The sequence below is a fragment of the Sciurus carolinensis genome, chromosome 2 (assembly GCF_902686445.1).
Source record: "Sciurus carolinensis chromosome 2, mSciCar1.2, whole genome shotgun sequence".
Lineage (NCBI taxonomy): Eukaryota > Metazoa > Chordata > Mammalia > Rodentia > Sciuridae > Sciurus > Sciurus carolinensis.
In genome coordinates this window covers 108,163,465-108,185,140 of record NC_062214.1, presented here as the reverse complement: position 1 = coordinate 108,185,140, position 21,676 = coordinate 108,163,465, and the positions used below count along the sequence as shown (strand labels likewise).

Genomic DNA, 21,676 nt, shown 5'->3' with positions numbered 1-21,676 from the left:
GTTTAAGAACAGCACAAAACTCAAATTCTCATGGTTTACAGAGGATGGCAATGTGATGCAACTGGTACTTACTATGTGACATCTTTATAAATGCTTTGTCTCCCTTGATTCTGACAGTAACATGAGGTAGGCACTCGTATTTTATAGGGAACTGAAGAAAGGTTAAATCATTTGCTTAAGGTCATATAGCTATTACAGAGCTAGAATTTACTAACTGCCAGAACCGAGGCTACTTAGGTTTATGATACTATATTGCAAACAAGGGGTTTTTGGAAGTGGATAAATATATACGAATAAGTACATATTACATTTCCCAACAAGTACACTGCTAGTTGCCTAATAAACTGACTTTCAACTCACAATATATTATTATTATTTTTTTTGTGTGTGATGCTGGGGATCAAACCCAGGGCCTCGTGCTTGTAAGGGAAGTACTCTACCGACAGCTATCTCCCCAGCCCGCAATATATTATTAATTAGTCTCCTGGAAAGTGTTTTCCATTGAAATGTGCCTTTTTTTTTTTTTTTTTTTTTTCTTTTTGGTGCTGGGGATTAAACCCACGACCTTGCGCATACGAGGCAAGTACTCTACCAACTGAGCTATATCCCCAGCCCTATGCCTTTGTTTTTAAAACAAAGTAGTACAGAAATGGTTTGGTCTTACATATATTAACTTCTACCAACGACACTGTTAAAATGCTTGTAAAGGAAGAAGTATTCATAATGACTTACCTCCTATGGCTAGTGTGTTGGCAGACTGCCAGCCAAACAATCTGCTAGGATCAAAGGGTGACAATGACTGAAAAAGAAGAAAAATAATTCAAATTAGATTCTAAACTAAGTAAGCAAGCTAGGTATGATCGCACACACCTGTAATTCCAGCAATTCAAGAGGCTAAGACAGGAATATTACAAGTTCGAGACTGGCCTCAGCAACTTAGCAAGATCCTGTCTCAAAATAAAAAGTGCAGCGAACGTAGCTCTGTGTAAAGCATCCCTGGGTTCAATCCCCAATACCAAAAAGTAAATAAATAAAATTAAGTAAGCACAATGATAATGTGCAAGGCTTTCAGAGGTAATCTGCTTCCCTTCTCCAGGGAAATTTAAAAACTTATAACTCAATGGTAAAGCACTTGCCCTAGGTTTGATCCATAGTACCAAAGGAAAAAGAAAGAAACAAACAAACAACAAAAAACTATCTCTCTGAACGGAATTTAAATTGTCTGGAAATGGCTAAAAAGAATATGAGACAGTTTTCTATTTTAACAAAAATACTAGCTATGCTCCTTTTAAAAGATTCCTCTTGGTTGAAGACACATTTCCAAAATCTACTCTCTTGGTAGAAGCAGCTTCAATTATAATGTAATATGGATTTTAGAAATGTTTTTGGAATCAAAAGGCAAAAGGCGGGGCTTGGTGGTTCAGGAGGCTAAGACAGGAGGATCTGCATTCCAGGTCAGTCTCAGCAACTTGGCAAGACCCTGTCTCAAAATAAAAAGGACTGGAAATGTAGCTTAATAGTAAAGCACCCATAGGTTAAATCCTCAAAAAAAGGCAAGAGGACTTCAGGCTAGAAAATGTTACCATATAAACATGATGAGATATATTAAGGATAGGGAAGGAAAGAAAGAAGTAAGATGACCAGATCAATGGTTGAAGGAATATGAAAACCAACATCATCAACAAAGAAAAAGTGATAGACTAAGGTCAAGAAAAGGAATGGCGAAAGAGACTAATGGGTGGAACCTGTCAGGTCAAAGATTTAGTAGTTTATGAACAGATGGTGGGAAGGATATAGAAAAACTAAGCTAATGAATCAGGATTTGATGGCTAAGGAAAGAGCAAACTTAGGAAGGAATAATATTACACTCTTCTAATCTTGTACCACCTCAAGTGACCTAGATGAATTTTTACCCACTCTAATCTCGTTATCTTCAAGGATAGAATGGCCTAAGTTCCTTTTCAAGTGAGCCAGATAAAACTGGATGGATCTAAGATGGCTGCTGGACAACCTCTGACTTCATTATAATCCCATCTGCATACTCAATAACACATTCCCCCAGTACTATGACAGTTGACAATTATGATAACCAAAAAGAATTCTAAACGAAGTGAAAGAGGAAAATTTTCACCCATTTCCCTTTATTAGCCTATCCCTCCTCCTCATTTCTTTTACCCCATATCTCTAACCTTCAGATGCCCAATGAGTTGAGAAGCTGATCTGTGGGTGCCTCTGCTTCTCCTATTATTGGTCAAGAATAAATCTTTCTTTACTACTCAGTAGTATTCAGTCTTATTATTGATTCCACAATTCCAAAAGGGGAAAAAGGACCTAGTTTGGGGTCAAAATTGGTAACCATAATTTTTCTAAAATAGCACTAAAGAATTACCTCAGTCTACCCAGGAATGGTGGCATATGCTTGTTATCCCAGCAGCTCAGAAGGTGGAAGCAGGAGGATTGCAAGTTCAAAGTCAGCCTCAGCAATTTAGTGAGGCCCTAAGCAACTTAGTCAGACCCTGTCTCAAAAAAGAAAAAAAAAAAAAAAAAAAAAAAAAAGAGCTGGGGATGTGGTTCTGATTAAGCAGCTCTGAGTTCAATTCCTGGTACCTGCCTCCGCTCCCACTCTCCACAAAAAAGAAAGCTTAATTTGACAACAAAGAACCACATGAAGCCATTTATGTTTGAAACTGATTCAAACCACTATAGGTAGTGAAACTATGCTTTTATATAATTCACTTATAGTTTATAATCAGTGCTATTCAAAAGTGTTGGTCTGCTATAAAACCCTTACACCAGAATGTAAATCCAGCATACTGCTTCTTTCTTCAGGAAAGTCTTGTTACAGCCTATTGAACTAGACATTGTGTAGATGGTGTTGCTGACATAATAGACTTATGTACTGGCACAAGATCCAACTTTCGTCACACTCCAACAAAAAGCAAATCTCTTGAACTAACTCCAGTCTATGAACACACTTTTGACCAGCAACAGTTCATCTCCTGAGAATTCTTCACATTAGAGTAACAGATATTTTGTACCTTTATAGAAGTATAAAGCTTATGTTGGATTGAAGAACAACATAATTGAGAATATGAGTATCAGAGGAAAAAAAAGGAAAAGCTTTTTAAACTGAGAAATGAGCAAAAGATGTTCTTAACCGAGATTCCAGTATGTGAATCCCTTATATAAACTAAACTATGTCTTATGTTTAATTTTTCTGGGTATAGGTGTCACAACTCTTTCACATTCTGAAAAAGCTTAAGAAGTTCAAAGAGCCCTGATTCATTGGGAAGAAAACAGACAGTTAACACTGGTAGAATGGAGTGGCCCCACCCATCCGGTACTGGGAATTGAACCCAGGGGCAACCCACCACTTAACTGCACCCCAAACCCTCTTACTTTTTTGAGACAGGGTCTCAATTACTAAAGCTGGCCTCAAATTTGTGAATCTCCTACTTCAGGTTTCCAAGTAGCTTGGGATTACAAGCTTGAGCCACCATGGCAGGCTAATGGAGCAGCTTTTGATGAAAGCAGTGGTGGGTATGAAAGTCAGTTGTTTGCTCTCTGATCCATTTCCACGACTCTCCTGCTGTGCTTTGTATTGCAAGAAACTGCATTTCCCAAGCATTACCATTTGGCTACCAAGGTAAGTATAGCCAGAAGAGATACTGTGGGAGACTGAAGGTAGGATGAGGGAAGAAACCAAGATGTTTTCACCCTGCTTTGTTTTCTATCAGCATCTCCAAGTTTCTAGTTTTATCCTCTACGTTCCCAGCTCCCATTAGCAATCTAGTTGTGAGTTTAGATCTCAGAGATGACTTCAGATTCTGAGTTTTGACAAAACCACTTTCTTGCACTGTTCTATCAGTCTTAGAGATGCTGGTTGCTTCCTCACTTGATTTTTGAGTTGTCTTAACTATTACATTTGGTTTCTCCCTCCTGCTTCAACATGTTAAGTTTGTTCTTAGGCTGAATGCCCTAAACCTGAAAGTAGTGTTTTCTCTTTTCCTGGCTGAACTATGACTGATGCACGTAAACAAGGGTTCCCTAAATATCATACCTGAATGAGGTGATAGAGTGTAATATCAGGTGGCAGGACACTAGAAGAAGTGCATTGTGGGAAAAGAGCAGTTTTTAGCTTGGGATAAGGAGTTAAGGCCATCTTTAGTAGCTGGGGATCCACTTTCTTCAAACTGTTTTCATTTTCTTCATTCTGAACAACCTAAATAAAAAGATAGCAGTTACTTTCCCTTCTCAAAACTTTAGTCCCTTTTTCATAAGAACCCTATAAAACACAACCAGCTTAAGAAGATATGTAGTAGTGAAAAATAACTTTGGTAAACAAGTCATAGGTTAACAGTTCTAATTCTGGTTCCAAGACAAACTAGCTATGTGATGTTGGAATAGATGTTTAATATCAGGTGTCAGTTTCCTCATCAGCAAAATTATGAAGCTGAGCTAAATTAGTTATTTTCAAACTATATGTTGTGTAAAATATTTAAATTCAGCCAAGTACGGAGATGTACACTGGTAATCCCAGCAATGAAGGAGTTGGGGGTAGGAGGATTGCCAAATTGCCAGTCTGAGCAACTTAGTGAGAGCCTGTCTTAAAATAAAAAACAAAAAGAGCTGGCAGTGTAGCTTAGGGGTAGAGTACTCTTGGGCTTAATCTTCAATACAACACACACAAAAATTAAATATTTAAATTCATTATTAAGTAGTAAACATTTTTAAAGTCTTAAAAGTCTATTAGAGTAGATGATTCCCAGGTCTTTCCTCCTCAGCTCTTAAGTTATTTATTTATTTATTTATTTATTATTATTATTTTAATTTTTTATTTTTAGTTGTCAATGGATTTTTTTTTTTTTTTTTTTTTTTTTTTTAATATGTGGTGCTGAGTATCGAACCCAGGGCCTCACACATGCCAGGCGAGTGCTCTGCCCTTGAGCCACGACGCCAGCCCCTGAAGTTATTTATGACTAGTGTTTGACAGGTAATTAAAAACAGGCATAAATAACTTAGCCATATAAGTTGAGTATATTACCATAATCTATGAGAGGTGGTATTAAATTAAACCAGTATCAGTAAGAAACTCCTAAAGATCAGATGTTTAATAGCATTCTTAAGTTCCCCCTAACTAGGTACACTTTAATGTTAAAAAGCAAAAGATGAGCAAATTTCTTCTGTGTACTATAAAAGATTTTATATGGGTAGCTAAGGATTATAATTTTTTTTCTACTTTGCTAAGAGGGCAAATAGAGAATAATTTCCAAGCCACAAATCTAAAATATACTTATTCTTAGAAGCAATCAGACCCTGATTCTATTCTGAAAATAAACCTGGAGTTATACAAAACATATTAAATGGAGGATAAGATGTAGCTCAGTGGTAGAGCACTTGCCTAGCATATGCAAGACCCTAGGTTCAATCCCTGGTATCACCAAAACAAAACAAAAAACCAAAAACAACAACAACAAAAAAGCACTAAAGGAAAAAAAAAACAATCTCTACAACACATTAGTTCCAAGGTATTTTAAGCTATTATATAAAATTTTTAAATTCACCCATTTTATGTTCTTTAATGAAACACCTGAAAGTGGTTTTATTTCAGTATCAACTGAGATCAAGACAATTCACAGATATTTCTGAATTTAAAATCAGTACAATTTTTGTCATAAACAGGCAAACAATAGGCTGTCCATACCTGGCTGACGCCCCCAGGAGCATACATCATAGTAGCAAGGGCCAGGAGAGTATGTCCTTCCAATAGCATACTGCTTACACCAGCCCGATTGGTGGGAATCAAAATTTGAGCATTTGCAAGGCTAGCCTGGAAGATCAGTTTGGGATCTGAAAAATAAAAGGGTTTCTTGTTGTATCCCTAATATTATCATAAAGTTAGGAGCTCAACAAATATTTCTTGGATGAATGAAATACGATCTAGACTAGGTATGAAAAAAAGTGCAAACAAAACAACTGGAATAAAATACATTAAAATACTATCAGTGCTTATCTATGTGTGGTTACCTTTCTATGTACCTAGGCCACCTACTTATGGAAGAGATGTTACCTTCTTGAAAGCTGTCTTACAACTTATTTATTTACTTATTCATTTATTTTGGTACTTGGAATTAAACCCAGGGTGCTTAACCACTGAGCCACATCCCCAACCCTTTTCATTTTTTGAGACAGGATCTTGCTAAATTGCTAAGGCTGACTTTGAACTTTTGGTCCTCTTGCCTCAGCCTCCAGAAAGGCTGGTATTATAGGCAAGCACCACCACACCTGGCTTTTTATTTTTTAATTTTACAATGAACATATATATTACTTTATAAATCTGCACCAAAACCCCAAATCAAAAATCTACAATAGACCAGTTATTTATCTAAAGAAAATTTTTGTAATACAATATATACACACCGGTTAAATTACTGGAAACTTGTCGACACTGAACTAAAAATTCAAACCAAGGGTGAGCTTCATATAATTCTTTCTTTTCCAAAAAAGAACAATTTTCAGGACTAAGTCTGTATTAAGGGGGGAAAAAAAAATCAACTCTGATTATCATGCAGCCTAAGACAGTTATAATACTGTTTGCTCAGAAGATAACTAGTATTAGAAAAGAGAATCCTGGAATTACAAAGTAAGAATTAACAAAGTATACTACAAAATAAATACTTCCACTCTTACATCATATTTTATGTATTTTTTATGATCTGAAAGTAGAAAATATTTTAGAGATAATAATTACTACCATGATCAAATTTTACCAACTCTGCAAAAAAAAAAAAAACCTGGAGACCTTATACTTTAAAATACTTAATATTCTACTGGTTTTTACTGAAAAAAAAAAAAAAAAAAAAAAAAAAAAAAAACTTTAAAAAACTTTTCAGTTTTTTTTTCTCCCTCCCACCCCCAAAATGGGGATGAAACCCAGGGACACTTTACCTCTAAAACACATCCCCAGTCCATTTTATTTATTTAAAATTTTGAGGCAGGGTCTCATGAAGTTTCCAAGGCTGGCCTCGAACTTTGCCTTCTGGGTACGAAGTTGCATGCCTGTAATCCTCCTGCTTCAACCTCCCAAGGTGCTGGGACTATAGCCATGCACAACTGTGTTCAGCCTTTTCTGCATTTTTAAAACTTAAGAGGTTTTTAAAAATCTTTACACAAGTATAGAGATGCTAAAACTGAGGAGTTAAGTTAAAGAACAGGTATTTTGAAAACATGGCCCTTGGCAAAGCACAGAAGCACATGCCTGTAATCTCAGTGATTCAGGAGGTTGAGGCCAGCCTCAGCAATTTGGCAAGACCCTGTCTCAAAATAAAAAAATAAAAAGCACTGGGGATGTGGCCCGATGTTGTGGAGCACCCCTGAGATCAATTCCCAGGATGAAAAAAAGCAAGAAAATATGGCTTTCAAATATGTTCTTTTGTCATAGCAGTTTTGGAGGAACACTTCAGTGTTTGAGTAAGCCTCAATGATATTCACCTGGAGTACATTCTCTGTTCAAACTTCTAGTCTTTTCTACACACACAAAAACAAAAACAAAACAATTAGAGTAGAAGTGTGAACTCTAGAATCAAAAGTAAGCAGAATTAAATCTGGGTCTGCCACTTACTAGTTGTTTGCCTTAAGTAAAATACTTAGTTTCAAAGCCCCCATTTCCTTAGGTAAAATGGAGATGGGGGTAACCACCTCAGAGTTTTTGTGAAGATGAAATGACTTAAACCATGTAAAGCACTTAGCCTAGTGCCAAGAACATTGTAAGCAATCATATTACAATCAACTTTTATTGCTGTTGTTCTTACTGACCTTAAAACACTAGCCACAGACGTGATTTTGTAGGTTGAACTTAGGTAGATATATATTGATGGGCATCTCTCTATATAAATGTAAGTTTTAGAGTTTATCTAATATGCTTTGCAGAGGCTACAAAATCAAAGTTGCTTAGCATTCTTCTGGCAATGAAAGTATCAAAGAATTAGAAATGAAACTTTAGAATCTTCCTCCATTTTCAAAACACGTATCTAGTGGAATGTGGCACTGAACTAAAATATGTAACAAGTGTTGGGGTGCAAGAAACTACTTCAAACAGATCAGTATCCCTCATGTAAATGCTTACAGTTTTCCTAAAAGTTCAGAAGTAGTATGTAAAGAGGAAATGTGAAAAGTCAATTCTCAGTACTCACTTGTAATAGTCGAGATAGACATAAAGAAGATACTGTAGACCATGTTCCAAACAGTAGAGAATGAAGTGAGAATGAAAATCCCAACCTTCTTTGGTCTTGTAGTTTTGAACAGGGAGAGTATCTTGCATCACACCCCCAATACGGCTCAGCCTTAGAAGGAAGAGTTCAAAATCTTCTAGTTCAGATCCAAGAAAAATTCCATTCCTATGGGGCAGGTTTAAGGGATAAGAAAGTGAAAAGTTGATAGGTTCAGAGCAGACCGAATCACCTCCATTGGTTAAGCCTCAACTACTTGAAACAATAAGCATTTACAATATAAGAGTGCCAATTCCTACTCTATAAATATATTCTAAGGCATACATTTTGCTTGTTTCCTATGTAGGTTTCTGTAATATTACAGTATTTAAAGGTACTCATTAAAGTCTCAAGTTATCTTTGGGCTATAGCTCAGTGGCAGAGCACTCACCTAGCATGTGCGAGACCCTGGGTTCAATCCTCAGCACCACATGAAAATAAATAAAATAAAGGCATACTGTCCACCTACAACTATAAAAATAAGTTTTTGTTTTGTTTTGTTTTGTTTTAAATCTAACTAATCTATCTCTCCATTTTTAAAATTTTTGGTTGGAACTACACAACCCAATGTGACAACGGTGGCTAGCTCTTGAAGTAGATGCTCTGTGCACTAAGAAAAATATCTCACTAAGAAGCTAAAACAATAAATAAGACTATTAAACCAGAGAAACGTACCTTTGGATATTACTTTTAACAAATTCACTGTTAAAAACATTATATCTACCATACAAAGGAGTACAGAAAAATATACATGGAGTTTAAAGACACACCATGTAACTACCACCCAGATTATACAACATCTGGGACTATTGGTATATTCCTAATACATGCCCTTTGCCATCTCCAGAGCTATTTCCTCAGCCCTTTTTACTTTTTATTTTGAGACAGGGTCATGCCAAGCTGCTGAGGGCCTTGAACTTGTGATCCTCCTGCCTCAGCCTCCCTAACTGCTGGGATTACAGGTGTGCACCACTATGCTTGGTCCTCACCATTTTTCTTATTGCTCTTTTATTTTGCCTAATGGGGATTAATTCAACAGTTATAATACCTGGCCAATTTATCTAAAACTTCATTCCTCATGTAGTTGTTGCAGCAAGTATTCCGATCAATAACATCAACAGTCAGAGAGGGCCATTTGCTCTGCTGGGTCTGAAACTCTCCAATCCACAAGATAATGTTTAACCAATCATGGTGAGCTGTAAGGTATCTCCACAGGGCTTCTGGGGAATATGATTTATATTCTACACAAAGAACAAAACACATTTTAAAGTACAATGAATTATGATGATTAACAGGTAACTCAATACTGAATTAAATATTTAGTAAATATAATCTGGACATGAATATTCATATAATATATGAATTATTCAGGTCATCTGCTTCTTTTAACTTTTCCTCTTGTATTATTCATTTTACAATCAATAACATCTGGCAGAAGAGTTTAATGTTTCTTGTTACTAGTGGCTAAAATGAAATGGGTATTTTAAGCTGCACATTGAACTCATCTGTTCAACCTTCTTTTTTCTATAGTACTGAGACTTGACACCAGTGATGCTCTACCACTGAGCTACACCCCCAAATCCCTTTTTAATTTTATTTTGAGACAAGGTCTCACTAAATTGCTGAGGCTGGCTCAACCTTACAATCCTCCTGCCTCCGGTCTCCAGAGTCACCAGGATTTCAGGTGTGTGCAACAAACAATTCCTGGCCTCTTTCCATTACTATAAAAAAACTCTGCCAGTTGCAGCGGTGCCTGTCATCCCAGCAACTCAGGAGAATGAGGAGGATCACAAGTTCAAAGCCAGTCTCAGCAACTTAGCAAGGCCCTAAGCAACTAAGTGAGACCCTGTTTCAAAATAAACAAAAAGGGTTGGGAATGTGGCTCAGTGGTAGTTAAATCCCTGGTACCAAAAACAAATGAAACTTTGGGTAATAGTAAAAATACATTTTATTCTCTGATATACCACTTTTCATCACTATTAATCCTCTAGAGTCCTCAAAAACTATTTGGAAAAGCAAAAATGTCACTCTGAAGCTGGAATAAAAACTTGGTCTTTTCTATTTTTCCCAATGGGGATTAATTCGACAGTTAAAATATGAGGCCAACTTATTTAAAACTTCATTCCACATGACATTTTTTTTTTCGCTATCACATGGTAAATTCATCACAAAAACACTGGGATAAACAAAAGGTCTTAACACATTTTGTCCCATTGTTCCAGACATGGAACATCTATAAACATTTAAATATAGTACATAATTGGAATATAATTATAACAATTATAATATCATATAATATATAAGCTCTAGGTTATGATTTCCAACCTATTATAATGCACCTATGTCAATTGTGTTGAAATATTCACAGAAGAGAAAACTATATTCACAGAAGAGAAAACTTGGGACTCAATGGATTAAGGCAAGGTCTTGCATTTTAGAGAAACTGACTATTTCCCCTCTCCCAAGAGAATTCTAAAATGGAGACACCAAAGAAATTAAAATGCCAGTACCTAATTTAATCCTCATTTAATATGCATATATTTAGTGCAATCTCACACTTGCCTTCTGGACTTATCCTGGGGAGAAGGACATATTCTTGTGTTGGTTGATCCCACCACTGAGCCCAATTTAATGCAATCATGTGGTCCAGTTTGTTAAATTCATCTTTACAATCATATTGGAGGAGTGAGTCCAAAACAGATTTGTGCTTGAAAAAATCTTGTTCTTTTATCCAATACCTAAAAAGAGTGACTTATTATTATTTTTTACTTTGGAAGAAAAAAACATCCTTTTTATCTACTCAAGAACTTCTACTCTTTGGGGAGTACATAATTCTGACTATGCAAATATTGAAATGATAGGAAATTCCTTCTACACAATACAAATATTATCTATCTGGGAAGGTTGACTCAGTTTCATGTTAAGAAACTTGTGCTCATAATTATTACAAACTAAACACTATCTACAATATTCTTCCAATACCAAAAGGAGACTGATGAAACTACCTGGGAAAGGAATGTATCTGCATATTTCCTTGGAGATGTCCCGAATAAAACTTCTCAACTTGATGTACGACATCTATAGTTCTTTTTTCTTTTTCAGAAAAATAATTTTTTTCTTTTAAAATTTCAACCTTGAATAAAAGGTAATTAAAACATTGACCTCACAAAAATCAAGCACAAATGCAAAACAAAAATTATGAGATTAAATGCCATTTAAAAAAACGTACTCTTAATTCTTGAATTAATGTATGTTCACACAAATTTTTCTTGGCCACAAATGTGAAATAATCATTTAAAAAGAACTGTCATATATTTACTTATTAGCTATTAGCTGAATATTAAATTTATATTTTAAAGTTTTTCTTCCAAGTTTTTCACCAAGGTTTTCTTAAAAAAAAAAAAAAAAAAAATGTAAACTATACAGTCTCATCTTTAGATGAGACAGAATAATTAAAAGGCAGGGCTATCATACCTCTCAGAAAGACTATACAACAACCTGCCATGATGATGCACTCAAAAACAAAGGTCAATGTAAACAATTACACTCTGAAACTGGGTTTTCTACGGGAAAAAAAAAAAAAAAAAATTGTAAACTACAGTCTCATCTTTACCTACCAAAAAGTCTCGTATGTTTCTATTAGTTGTATAGAAGCATATCTTGAGCAACTGGTCCTTTACATCAAAGCCCTATAATAAACACAGAAAATCAAAAAAAACTTATATTTTGTAACGGAATTGTTTTGAACATAAACATATTAGATGCAGAAGTATTCTATTATAGACATGTATTCTATTAGAATACCACATCTTTTCTTCTCTTGCAAATATTCATTTTTCTAATATGTATTTACTGCTTATTCCTAAAGTCCTTAAGCATTTTGTCAGAGCAAAGACAACATATAGAATAATTTAAAGTAAGGTCAGGCTACCATACATCTAAGACTGACTATACAACAACCTGAAGATGATTCACTTGAAAACAAAAGGTCAATGTAAACAATTAACCCTTACATAGTTTCACTCCTCTGCACTTCCAGGAAGTTACCATGGGCAAGACCCCACCAATGCAGATTAGGGCCACATCTCGGTTTAGTTTGGGAACACTACTTCTAGGATTTTCCTTCTCAGATGAAGTAAAATCATGGAACACAAAGCCCTTAAGCAAAGGCACTACAAAGTGCAAAAAAAGATGTAAGGGGTCACATGAACAATATGGAAGATCCTCCAACAAATCATTAGTCCTACCAAAGGGGAGATGATGGAAACTCTATTTTATTTATTAATTTTTGAGACCAGAATTGAACTCAGGAACACTTAACCACTGAATTATACCCCTAGCCCTTTTTATTTTAAGACAGGGTTCCACTAAATTAGTTAGGGCCTCATTAAGTTGCTGAGGCCAGCTTTGAACTTGCGATCCTCCTACCTCATTCTCCTAAGTCACTGGGACCATAGGCATGTGCCGCTGTGCTCCGCAGGAACTACATTTAAAAATAATCTTCAAACTTGGTGCAGTGATACACACCTTTAATCCCAATGACTCAGAAGGCTGAAGCAGGAGGATTGCAAATCTCAGCATCTTAGAGAGATGCTGTTTACAAATAAAATATAGAGAGACTATGTTTACAAATAAAATACAGAGACTCTGTTTACAAATAAAATATAAAAAAAAGTCGGGGGATGTGGCCTGGTGGTTAAGCACCCCTGGGTTCAATTCCCAGTACCAAAATAAATACACACAGCTTCAAGAAACCACTGTAATCCCAGTGGTTTGGAGGGCTGAGGCAGGAGGATCAGAAGCTCAAAACCAGCCTCAGCAACTTAGTGAGGCCCTAAGGAACTTAGCAAGAACCTGTCTCTAAATAAAATATTTTAAAAGGATTGGGGCAATCCTAAAGAACCAAAGGCTGAATGTTTTCTCTGATATGCAGATGTTAATTCAAAATTGGGAGTGAATAGAGGTACTTTGGGTTAGACTGAAGGGAGGGGAAGGGGCAAAGGGCGAGGAATGATAGAAGAATGAATAGGACATTATTTCCCTATGTGCATATGTGATCACACAACCTGTGTAACTCTACATCATGTATAACCAGAAGAATGAGACATTATACTCCACTTATGTATGATGTGTCAAGATGCATTCTACTATCATATATAACGAATTAGAACAAATTTTAAAATTTAAAAAAATAAATAAATACAAAGGGCTGGGGATGTGCTTCAGTGGTTAAGTGCCCTGCATTCAGTCCCCAGTACCAGAAAAATCCAGTAGATATATGTACATATATGTGGTGTTTGTGTGTGTGAGATATATATTAACATATACATATATATATATCTTCAAGAGATGTGGTGATAACTTATGTCCATTAATAGCTGTATAGATAAAGAAAATGTGATGTGTATACATTCAATGGAATATTATTCTGACCAAGAAAGAAGGCAACTCTGCCATTTACAAGCCAGTCACAGAAAGACAAATGCTACATGATTTCATCTACATGTGAAATCTTAAAAAAAAATTTAATTTGTATTATTAGAATAGAATGGAAGTCACCAGTGGGCAGCGAGTATGGAAAAGGAGGAGACTGGCTAAAGGATACAAACTTTCAATTATAAGACAAATTAAGTTCTGGAGATTCATATATAGCATAAGCTAAAAACTATATGGTATACTTGATATTTGCTAGGAGAATAATAATATATTGTAGACTTGAAATTTGTTAAGAGTTCAAGTATTCTCACCATACACATACAACTATGTAAGGTAACATTAATGTGGTAATATTTTTCACACTGTATACACACAAAGCATCACATTGTACACCTTAAATATGTATGATTTTTTTCATTAATCATACTTCAATAAATCTTGGTGGAGGGTCTCTTCTGGAAAGTTCTCAGTACCAAAAAACATTTCTCAGTGTAATTAATGTGATCTTTTTTTCTAGTAAGGACTGTTGGATAAACTTCTTCATTTATGATGGAACTATGAAACAACTCAGTTTTTATAGTAACCAGAAATTATATTAAGTGACTAGAGATCTTCTCCTACATCAGGGACTTTAAGACCTGACAAATGGATAATACCACTCACCATGTTCTTCAGAAGTTCAGAGGCTTCCTTTATATTGTTCTTTCTTAAACTGTCAAAGACCAAACTTAGGCCTATCCTAATAAGTTCCTCAAATTTTTGAGCAGAATGACGGTTACTCCTAAAGAAGGTTTGTGCCTCTGGTATTTTGTTGTTTAAAATGGCATTGGCAATAACTTCCTAGGAAAAGGAAGAAGAACATTCACTTTTTAAGTTCTTTTTAATTTTCTTATTATAATTATCAACATGGGATTTATACATTTACTGAACACCTACTAAGGGACTTTATAAAAATCTACTACTACATCTGGATCTAGGCATAGGAGATATGAAGCTGATTAATATAGACCCTGCTCTCCAAGAAATCAGTGTCTAGAGAAAGACACACAAATAAAGCACTTATTATGGTGCTGTGATAAAAAGTATCCCAGGATGTTACAAACAAGGGGTCAAAACAGGTATACCTAAATAAGAAGAGTTATCAAACAAAACCCAAAAAATGCAGGGGCTTCTTAGTTGAGGTAACTGATGAGATAAAAAATTAAAGACCAATGACATGTTCCACACATATATTGAGAAAAGAAGACAGGTGTTCCAGGAAGAGAGATTATCAAGTGTAGAGGCAAAAGGAAAAACTGCATCAAGCCTTCAGGGACTTGATAGTCCTTCAATTCCAGTAGTGCCACGAAAAAAAAAGTTTGAGAACCTGGCAGCATCTCAACTTTATACTTTCATTCCCCACCAATTTTTTCTTTTTTTGTAGTACTAGGGATTAAACCCAGGGCCTTGCATGTGCTAGGCAAGCTCTCAACCACTAAGCTACACCTACCAGCTTTTTATTTTTTATTTTGAAACAAGGTCTCCCTAAGTTATTCAGGCTGGCCTCAAACTTGGGATCCTCCTGCCTCAGTCTCCAAAATAGCTGGGATTATAGGCAGATACCACTATGCCTGGTCCTATTGATTCTCATCATCTGTGTTAAATCATTCTGACTCTTGTCTTTCTAATACCAGGACTCTGCATGTGGGTGGAGGGATTCTTCCAGTCTCTTAAAGTCATACAGAGGGCAGCACATTTTGGCTGCATTCACATCTACTGTATAAAGAAAGGCAAACAGATGGATACAAGAAATTTAACTGATAAAATGTAGAATCAGAATTGCAGACATGACTCAAATTGAGTATATTCCAAATAATGATGCCATAAAGTAAAATTTTCCTAGATCTAATTACCAGTAGATCTAGTAACTCAATTTATTCAGAGGACAGGCAGAATGCATGAGTCTAAAGTGCTAGGCCCAAGACAGTGAGGAGTATTATTAGTAGAGGGCTACTTCAGATGGGCTTGGGGTCAGGTGTGTGTTTGTTTTTGGATCCAAGTGGGCAAGCTTGGCATTAAGAGGGAGCCTGTGTTCTGAATTAAATAAACAAGTCTCTTGTAGATATAAATTTAAAATCATGTCCAGAGATGCCAAAACCTATGAAACCTAAAACCCTGCCAAAGATTCTGAATCACATGTGTATAGATGCAAATAAAAGAAATACAATAATTGTTCATATTTACCGCAAAGCTGAGTTTGTCCCATATATCACTCTCCTTTACTGTAATGACACTTTCACTGACATCACATTCATCTATAGTATCTGTTAGCTTCCAAGGAAACTTTATCATGAAAGTTCTAAGTTCATTAATGTAGCTGGTCAAAATATCCACTCCTTTCTGTAGATGTTCATCTATCTCTGTGGAAAATATCAATGTGCCAATTCACATTAAGACAGTGGGAGGGAGAGGGGACATATCATGACTAGTTAGAAAGAATTCTAGAAAATGCCAAAATTGAAAACTGGTATCTTCAAATTTTAAAAGAATATATTTGAATAACAGGGTGGGGTAAGGGAAGAATGGAGGAATGTTGGATTGTGTAGAGGGAAATGAGGGTGGAATGGTGGAACAAGACAAACATCATTACCCTATGTACGTGCATGATTACTTGAATGGTGTGACTCTACATTTGTACAAAGAAAAGTTGTGCTCCATTTGTATACAATGATTTGAAATGCATTCTGCTGTCATGTATAACTAAATACAGCAAACAATAAAATATATTATTTGAGACCTTTTTCTATATACAAGTACTGTGTTTTAATGTAGTCCTTTTTACACTCTTCATAATGATTAGTGCAAGGTCTTTTTGCCAACTTTCCCAGTATCAAAACTCATTTCACTCAACTACATGTCAACTTTATTCAACTTTAGCAAATAGCACACAAGGAATGCTGCCCACTTCTTTGCTGCTATTCTTACCTTCAGTGTGAATAAAAAGTTCCTTTATCTGGTTGTTAAGGAAAGACAATGTAAGACTAAGCAATTGCTCCGAAAAGTGTTTGCTTTGGGTTTCAGAATCACTTTCTCTAATTGCTGAGCAAAGTAAGTCCAATGCTGGTGTCAGTTCTTCGACATCTGAGAAAGAAGCAAACAAATTGGTTAGAAGAAAATTATACTACTCCCCACAAAATTAACATATCCAAAAATACCATGTTGCAATATTTAAAATACAAACAAGGACCAATGTCCTATTTTCACAAAACTTTTTTGAAGGCTTATAATCTGTAACTTTAATGATTCTCATTATTAATAATTATTATTTACTGGTATTATCATTAACTACCATTTTGCTGACTACCTACATCTAAAGTACTAGACTTAGTAAAATTCTTTCTCATTTATTCCAGTAGCCTAAGAGGTAGATGTTACCCTTTCCATAATGAGAAAACAGGTTCAGAAAGGATAAGTAATTTGCCCAAGCTAAGTTGGAAAGTAGCACAGGCAAAATTTGAACCTAAGCCTGTGTGATGCCAAAGCTACTTTCTCTAACATACAGGAATGTAAGCCCCTGAATTCTCTACTTGCTGTTGAAGGCCCTAATGAAGTGACTCCTTTTTACCTACTTCTATGACGGTATCACGTGAGAATTATGGGAAACATGGGCTTTTCTCCCAGGAAACAGATAAAAACTTATTCCTATGCTTTTTCTTCTTTTTTTCTTTGGGGGGGGGGTGATTAGGGGGAGTGGTACTGGGAATTGAACCCAGGTTCTCATGCAAGTGTTCTTTTGCGCAAGTGTTCTTCTATGGAGCTATATCCTAGCCCTTCCCATGCTTCTTATTCCATACCCATTGCTGCCCTTTAGAGCAGAGCAGTACAAGTAAGAGCAGAAGAGAAATCATTGACCACCAAATAGGAGAAGTGAACAATGACTATATAATTCATTATACAGTCATATATTCATGGAGCATCACTCAATATCACAAACCAAGCTTTTGTCTATAAATTCAAGTGGATTAAAAACAAAAGGTGGGGGGAGTAAAAAAAAAAAAGTCAGTAATTCAGGAGGGAGGAGACCAAACTCTGCAATCAAAATGAAAGAGAGCTGGGAATATAAGCTCAGTGGTATGCTTGCCTAGCAAGTCCAAGGCCTGTAGGTTTAATGCCTAGCACCAAAAAAACAACGCCCCCAACCCTTTTTTAAAAAGAAAAGTTCTAATTCCTATTCTCAGTGAGAACTAACACTGAGCAGATTGTCATTTTCTCTAAGAAACTAGGGTAGAAATTGACAGAAGTTCTTTGAAGGACAATCTATCAAGTCACATAAGAATGCGCATTATGGCCAGGTGTGGTAGTGCACGCCTGTAAGCACAGCAGTTCAGGAGGCTAAGGCAGGAGGATCGAAAGTGCTAAGCAACTCAGGGAGTCCCTGTCTCTAAATGAAATACAAAAAAAGGGCAGGGGATGTGGCTCAGTGGCTAAGTGCCCCTGAGTTCAATCCCCAGTACCTCAAAATAAATAAATAAATAAATAAACAAACAAATAAATAAATAAGTAAAATAAAAATGCATTATGTACACTGAAAATTTCACATCTAGAGTTTATCCCAAGTAAACTAATTATACATACATGAAATTTCACACACACAGCATTTATGGTATACTGCCAATAGTTAAAAACTGGAATCAATCTAAATGTCTACTAGAAGTTTGGATGGGTAAATTATGGCATAGTCCATACAATGAAATTCAGGCCATCATAATTAGTGTCATATATAGAACTATGTCTAAAATAATATATTATCAAGTATGGAAAAAAAAGCAGATTATAATACCACATCTATGAGGTAGTCAGGGACCACCATGGGGACATTAAAAGTATGGTGTGTATTCTTTCCACCCTCCTCACTCTTCCAATTCATCTTATCAACCACAAAAACCAGGTGCATCATAAAGCGAGGATGCCTTCAACATAATATCTCCAAGTATAAACCAGATGAGAGAATGAGACCGTCAAGAACCACCACAAAATTTGTGCAGGATGGTGATACTGATTAAAAAATACAGGACTTGAGTACAGCACCCCCACCCCCAATAAAAATAAAAATAAAAGTATACATCTCCCTTTGCTCAGGGTGCAGCCTGGTCCACTTCTCCATCAGTGCTCTCTCTCTGCAGGAGAAGTCCCAATAAAAACCCTGCCTAGGGCTGGGGAGATAGCTCAGTCCGTAGAGTGCTTGCCTTGCAAGCACAAAACCATGGGTTCCCCAGCACCAAAAAAAAAAAAAAAAAAAAAAAAACAACCCAAAACCTTGCCTATATGTTAATGCTCACTTGATAGAATTTCATTTCTACTGTCACCAAGTCAGAGCTTTCATCTCAGGTTCTACCTGTCCCTATAAACAGAGGATCTCCATGGCTATCTGATCCAAGAATAAAAAGGTTACGCTTCCTATTTTTTAAGGAAGGAAAGTCAAAATTTAGGAATAAAGTAGAAAAAAGTAAATCTGTGAAAATTCTTATAACAAATTCCAATCCTAAACTCCACAACTCAGAAAGCAAGCAGTATTGTTCATGTACATCTCAGACAGTTGCAAGTATCAGCAATTTTCCGAATGAATTTTATTCTTTCTTCTACAAAATTCTCTTGAATTTAAAAGATCATCTACTCCTTATATATTAAAAATATCAAGCACAGCATCAAATATGAACAATATCCCACTTAGAATGACAACATCTACAGAGTCTGAAAACTCTCTCAAGTTTCCACAATGTATATAAATCCTGTACATGAGTTCTGGCAAGTAGAGAAGTCAAAAGTCATCAGAATACACAATAATTTCTAAGTAATTAAAAATGATCAGTACAAATGGAAAAGTCTTTATTTTTACTTACTTCTTAAATATAAATGGGATGAAAAGTGATCAAGTTGATCAGATACAGAAGATTTTGATGATAGGGTAAAAAGATTTTCCTTGCTCTTCAAGAAGAAATCCACTGTGTCCAGCTGACGATTTTCTATTCCAGCCTAAAATGGAAGGGGGAAAAAAATCAGAAGGGAGAAAAAAAATCAGCAGAGGGGGAAAAAAAAAACATCAGGATGCAGATTTTTTTAAACTTTAGAACAATGTGCCAAGATGTTACTGGGTGGCTCTAATAACCACCTGGAAGGAAAAAGATTAGACCATAACACTCACTGCTCCAGAAATATTCAGAGTCAAATTTGTAGGAAAATAGGTTTTATCAGCCTGGAAGGGAGATAAAACTTTTGAAATAAGATAAAGATGCCCACCCTTACTTATGGATATTATACTAGAGGTTCTAATAAAAAAATAGGACCAGAAGTTTAAAAGTATAAGTATTTGAAGGGAAGAAACAAAGTTCTATTATTTTGATGTTAAATGCAGATTAACTATATAACGACTTCCATAGAACAGATCAATTATTAGAATGAATTAACAAATCTGCTAAATACAAAAATCAAGATATAAAAATTTAATTGTATTTCTTCACACCAAAAGGAATGATGTAATTTTAAAAATGTACTGTTTAGAACAAATAGGTAAAACAAGATGACAGTGGAGTAAGACCTTCTAGAAATGATTGTCTTTTCACAGAAATATCAATTTGAACAGCTATTAATGCATAAAATTAGCTTCAAAAGAAATAAGAAACCAGGTGAGAGATCACAGTATCTAGTTTTGACACAAATATAAAAAACGATTGCAGAAGGCAGAAAAGAGTTACCCAGGTAACTCTCATCCAACTCAAAGCAAACAATGTGGAGAGAGATGCCTTCTGCTTGGAGGAAAGAGAGGGAATTAGATCCAGGTCTTAAGACTTGGAACTGAGTACTAGGTCTACCACAGTGAAACCCAGTGCTACCAACAGACTATCTCCACCACCCCTCCCCCCAAACCTTTCACCACATTGTGGAGAAAGATTCCATTTGCTAGAGGTAGGTAAGCCCAGGAACTGCTAAAAATCTATGACTGGTGTGTTGTCGTTTGAAGGGCAGAAAAATCCTCTGCTAGGCCAGTAAAACCTAACCCTGAGCAGCTTCTAATGCTTCTGTTCTTGGGCTGGTGCCCCTAGACAAAGCCTCTGGACCTGCCCTTTACCAGACAAAAACCCAAGGCACTGGTGGGACACACTTGTATTTCAGTCAGTATCACATCTAGCTAGCTATATATGAGTACAACACAGCGGCGGAAAAGCCACAGCAGCATGAACCTTGACCCTGCCCATGTTGTGCTGATTTGAGCAGGCTGTGGGTTCCAGGTGTAACCCAGGATTGAAGCATCAGTGGTAGTAAGACTGCCCACTCTATCCTAACCCAAACCCCAAGCAACACAGCACAAAAAGTCGTTATCCACTTGGGAAAAGAGTGAGGAAAGTGTGAAGTCACTGCTTAGGATCCTAGGGTCACTCCTTTCACAGTAAGGCGCTGTGACAGGCAGAAACCTGAAGCAACCATGCACAGTGACTACAGACGAGGTGTCTGGGCCCAGCCTGGCCCTAGGCAGAGACTTCCAAAGACTGATTACATTTTTTAAGCACTTCCCCAGTCCATCCTGAAGAACTGACCATTGTGAATTTGTGACAAATTTGGGATTAGGGGGCCCTCTCATGCTGAAACAGTGACAACACATCAATCATGGACTTGAAAATCTGGGATTGCGATACCATTCAGTCTGAATATCAGCAGAGACAACAGGCTCACAGAAAATAAGCAGCCTGCTTAGAATTTCTGCAAGGACAGGTACAAACAAAGCCAGATTATGAAGAATGTAATAAATACCCAATCCTCAAGGTGCACATGTTCTCATATACCAACAAGCATCAAGAACTTCCAAGAAACCTTGACTTCACCTCATATATAAAACAAGACACCAGAAATGGATCATAAAGCTACTAAGGTGAATGAATTCTCAATTTTTATTTTATTTTATTGGTGCCAGGGATTGAACCCAAGGGCACTTAACCACT

The 21,676-nt window shown here is 36.2% G+C and overlaps 1 protein-coding gene across 6 annotated transcripts in view; it reads right to left on the bottom strand.

Moving 5' to 3' along the window:
- Spg11 (SPG11 vesicle trafficking associated, spatacsin) overlaps positions 1 to 21,676 on the bottom strand; it is an 83,007-nt gene that overhangs the window by 38,601 nt on the left and 22,730 nt on the right. For all 6 annotated transcript variants that reach the window (XR_007107184.1, XM_047540960.1, XM_047540962.1 and 3 more), the window contains 13 exons: positions 19,583 to 19,715; positions 16,668 to 16,823; positions 15,927 to 16,102; positions 14,367 to 14,543; positions 11,885 to 11,956; positions 11,273 to 11,400; positions 10,830 to 11,005; positions 9,316 to 9,508; positions 8,193 to 8,396; positions 6,421 to 6,527; positions 5,705 to 5,850; positions 4,061 to 4,222; positions 733 to 799 (listed from right to left, as the gene is read on the bottom strand). Coding sequence is in view for 5 of the 6 variants with exons in the window: in XM_047540960.1 (XP_047396916.1) it covers positions 733 to 799; positions 4,061 to 4,222; positions 5,705 to 5,850; positions 6,421 to 6,527; positions 8,193 to 8,396; positions 9,316 to 9,508; positions 10,830 to 11,005; positions 11,273 to 11,400; positions 11,885 to 11,956; positions 14,367 to 14,543; positions 15,927 to 16,102; positions 16,668 to 16,823; positions 19,583 to 19,715 (1,897 nt within the window). In the remaining variant the exon portion in view is untranslated. The remainder of the gene's footprint in view (positions 1 to 732; positions 800 to 4,060; positions 4,223 to 5,704; positions 5,851 to 6,420; positions 6,528 to 8,192; positions 8,397 to 9,315; positions 9,509 to 10,829; positions 11,006 to 11,272; positions 11,401 to 11,884; positions 11,957 to 14,366; positions 14,544 to 15,926; positions 16,103 to 16,667; positions 16,824 to 19,582; positions 19,716 to 21,676) is intronic.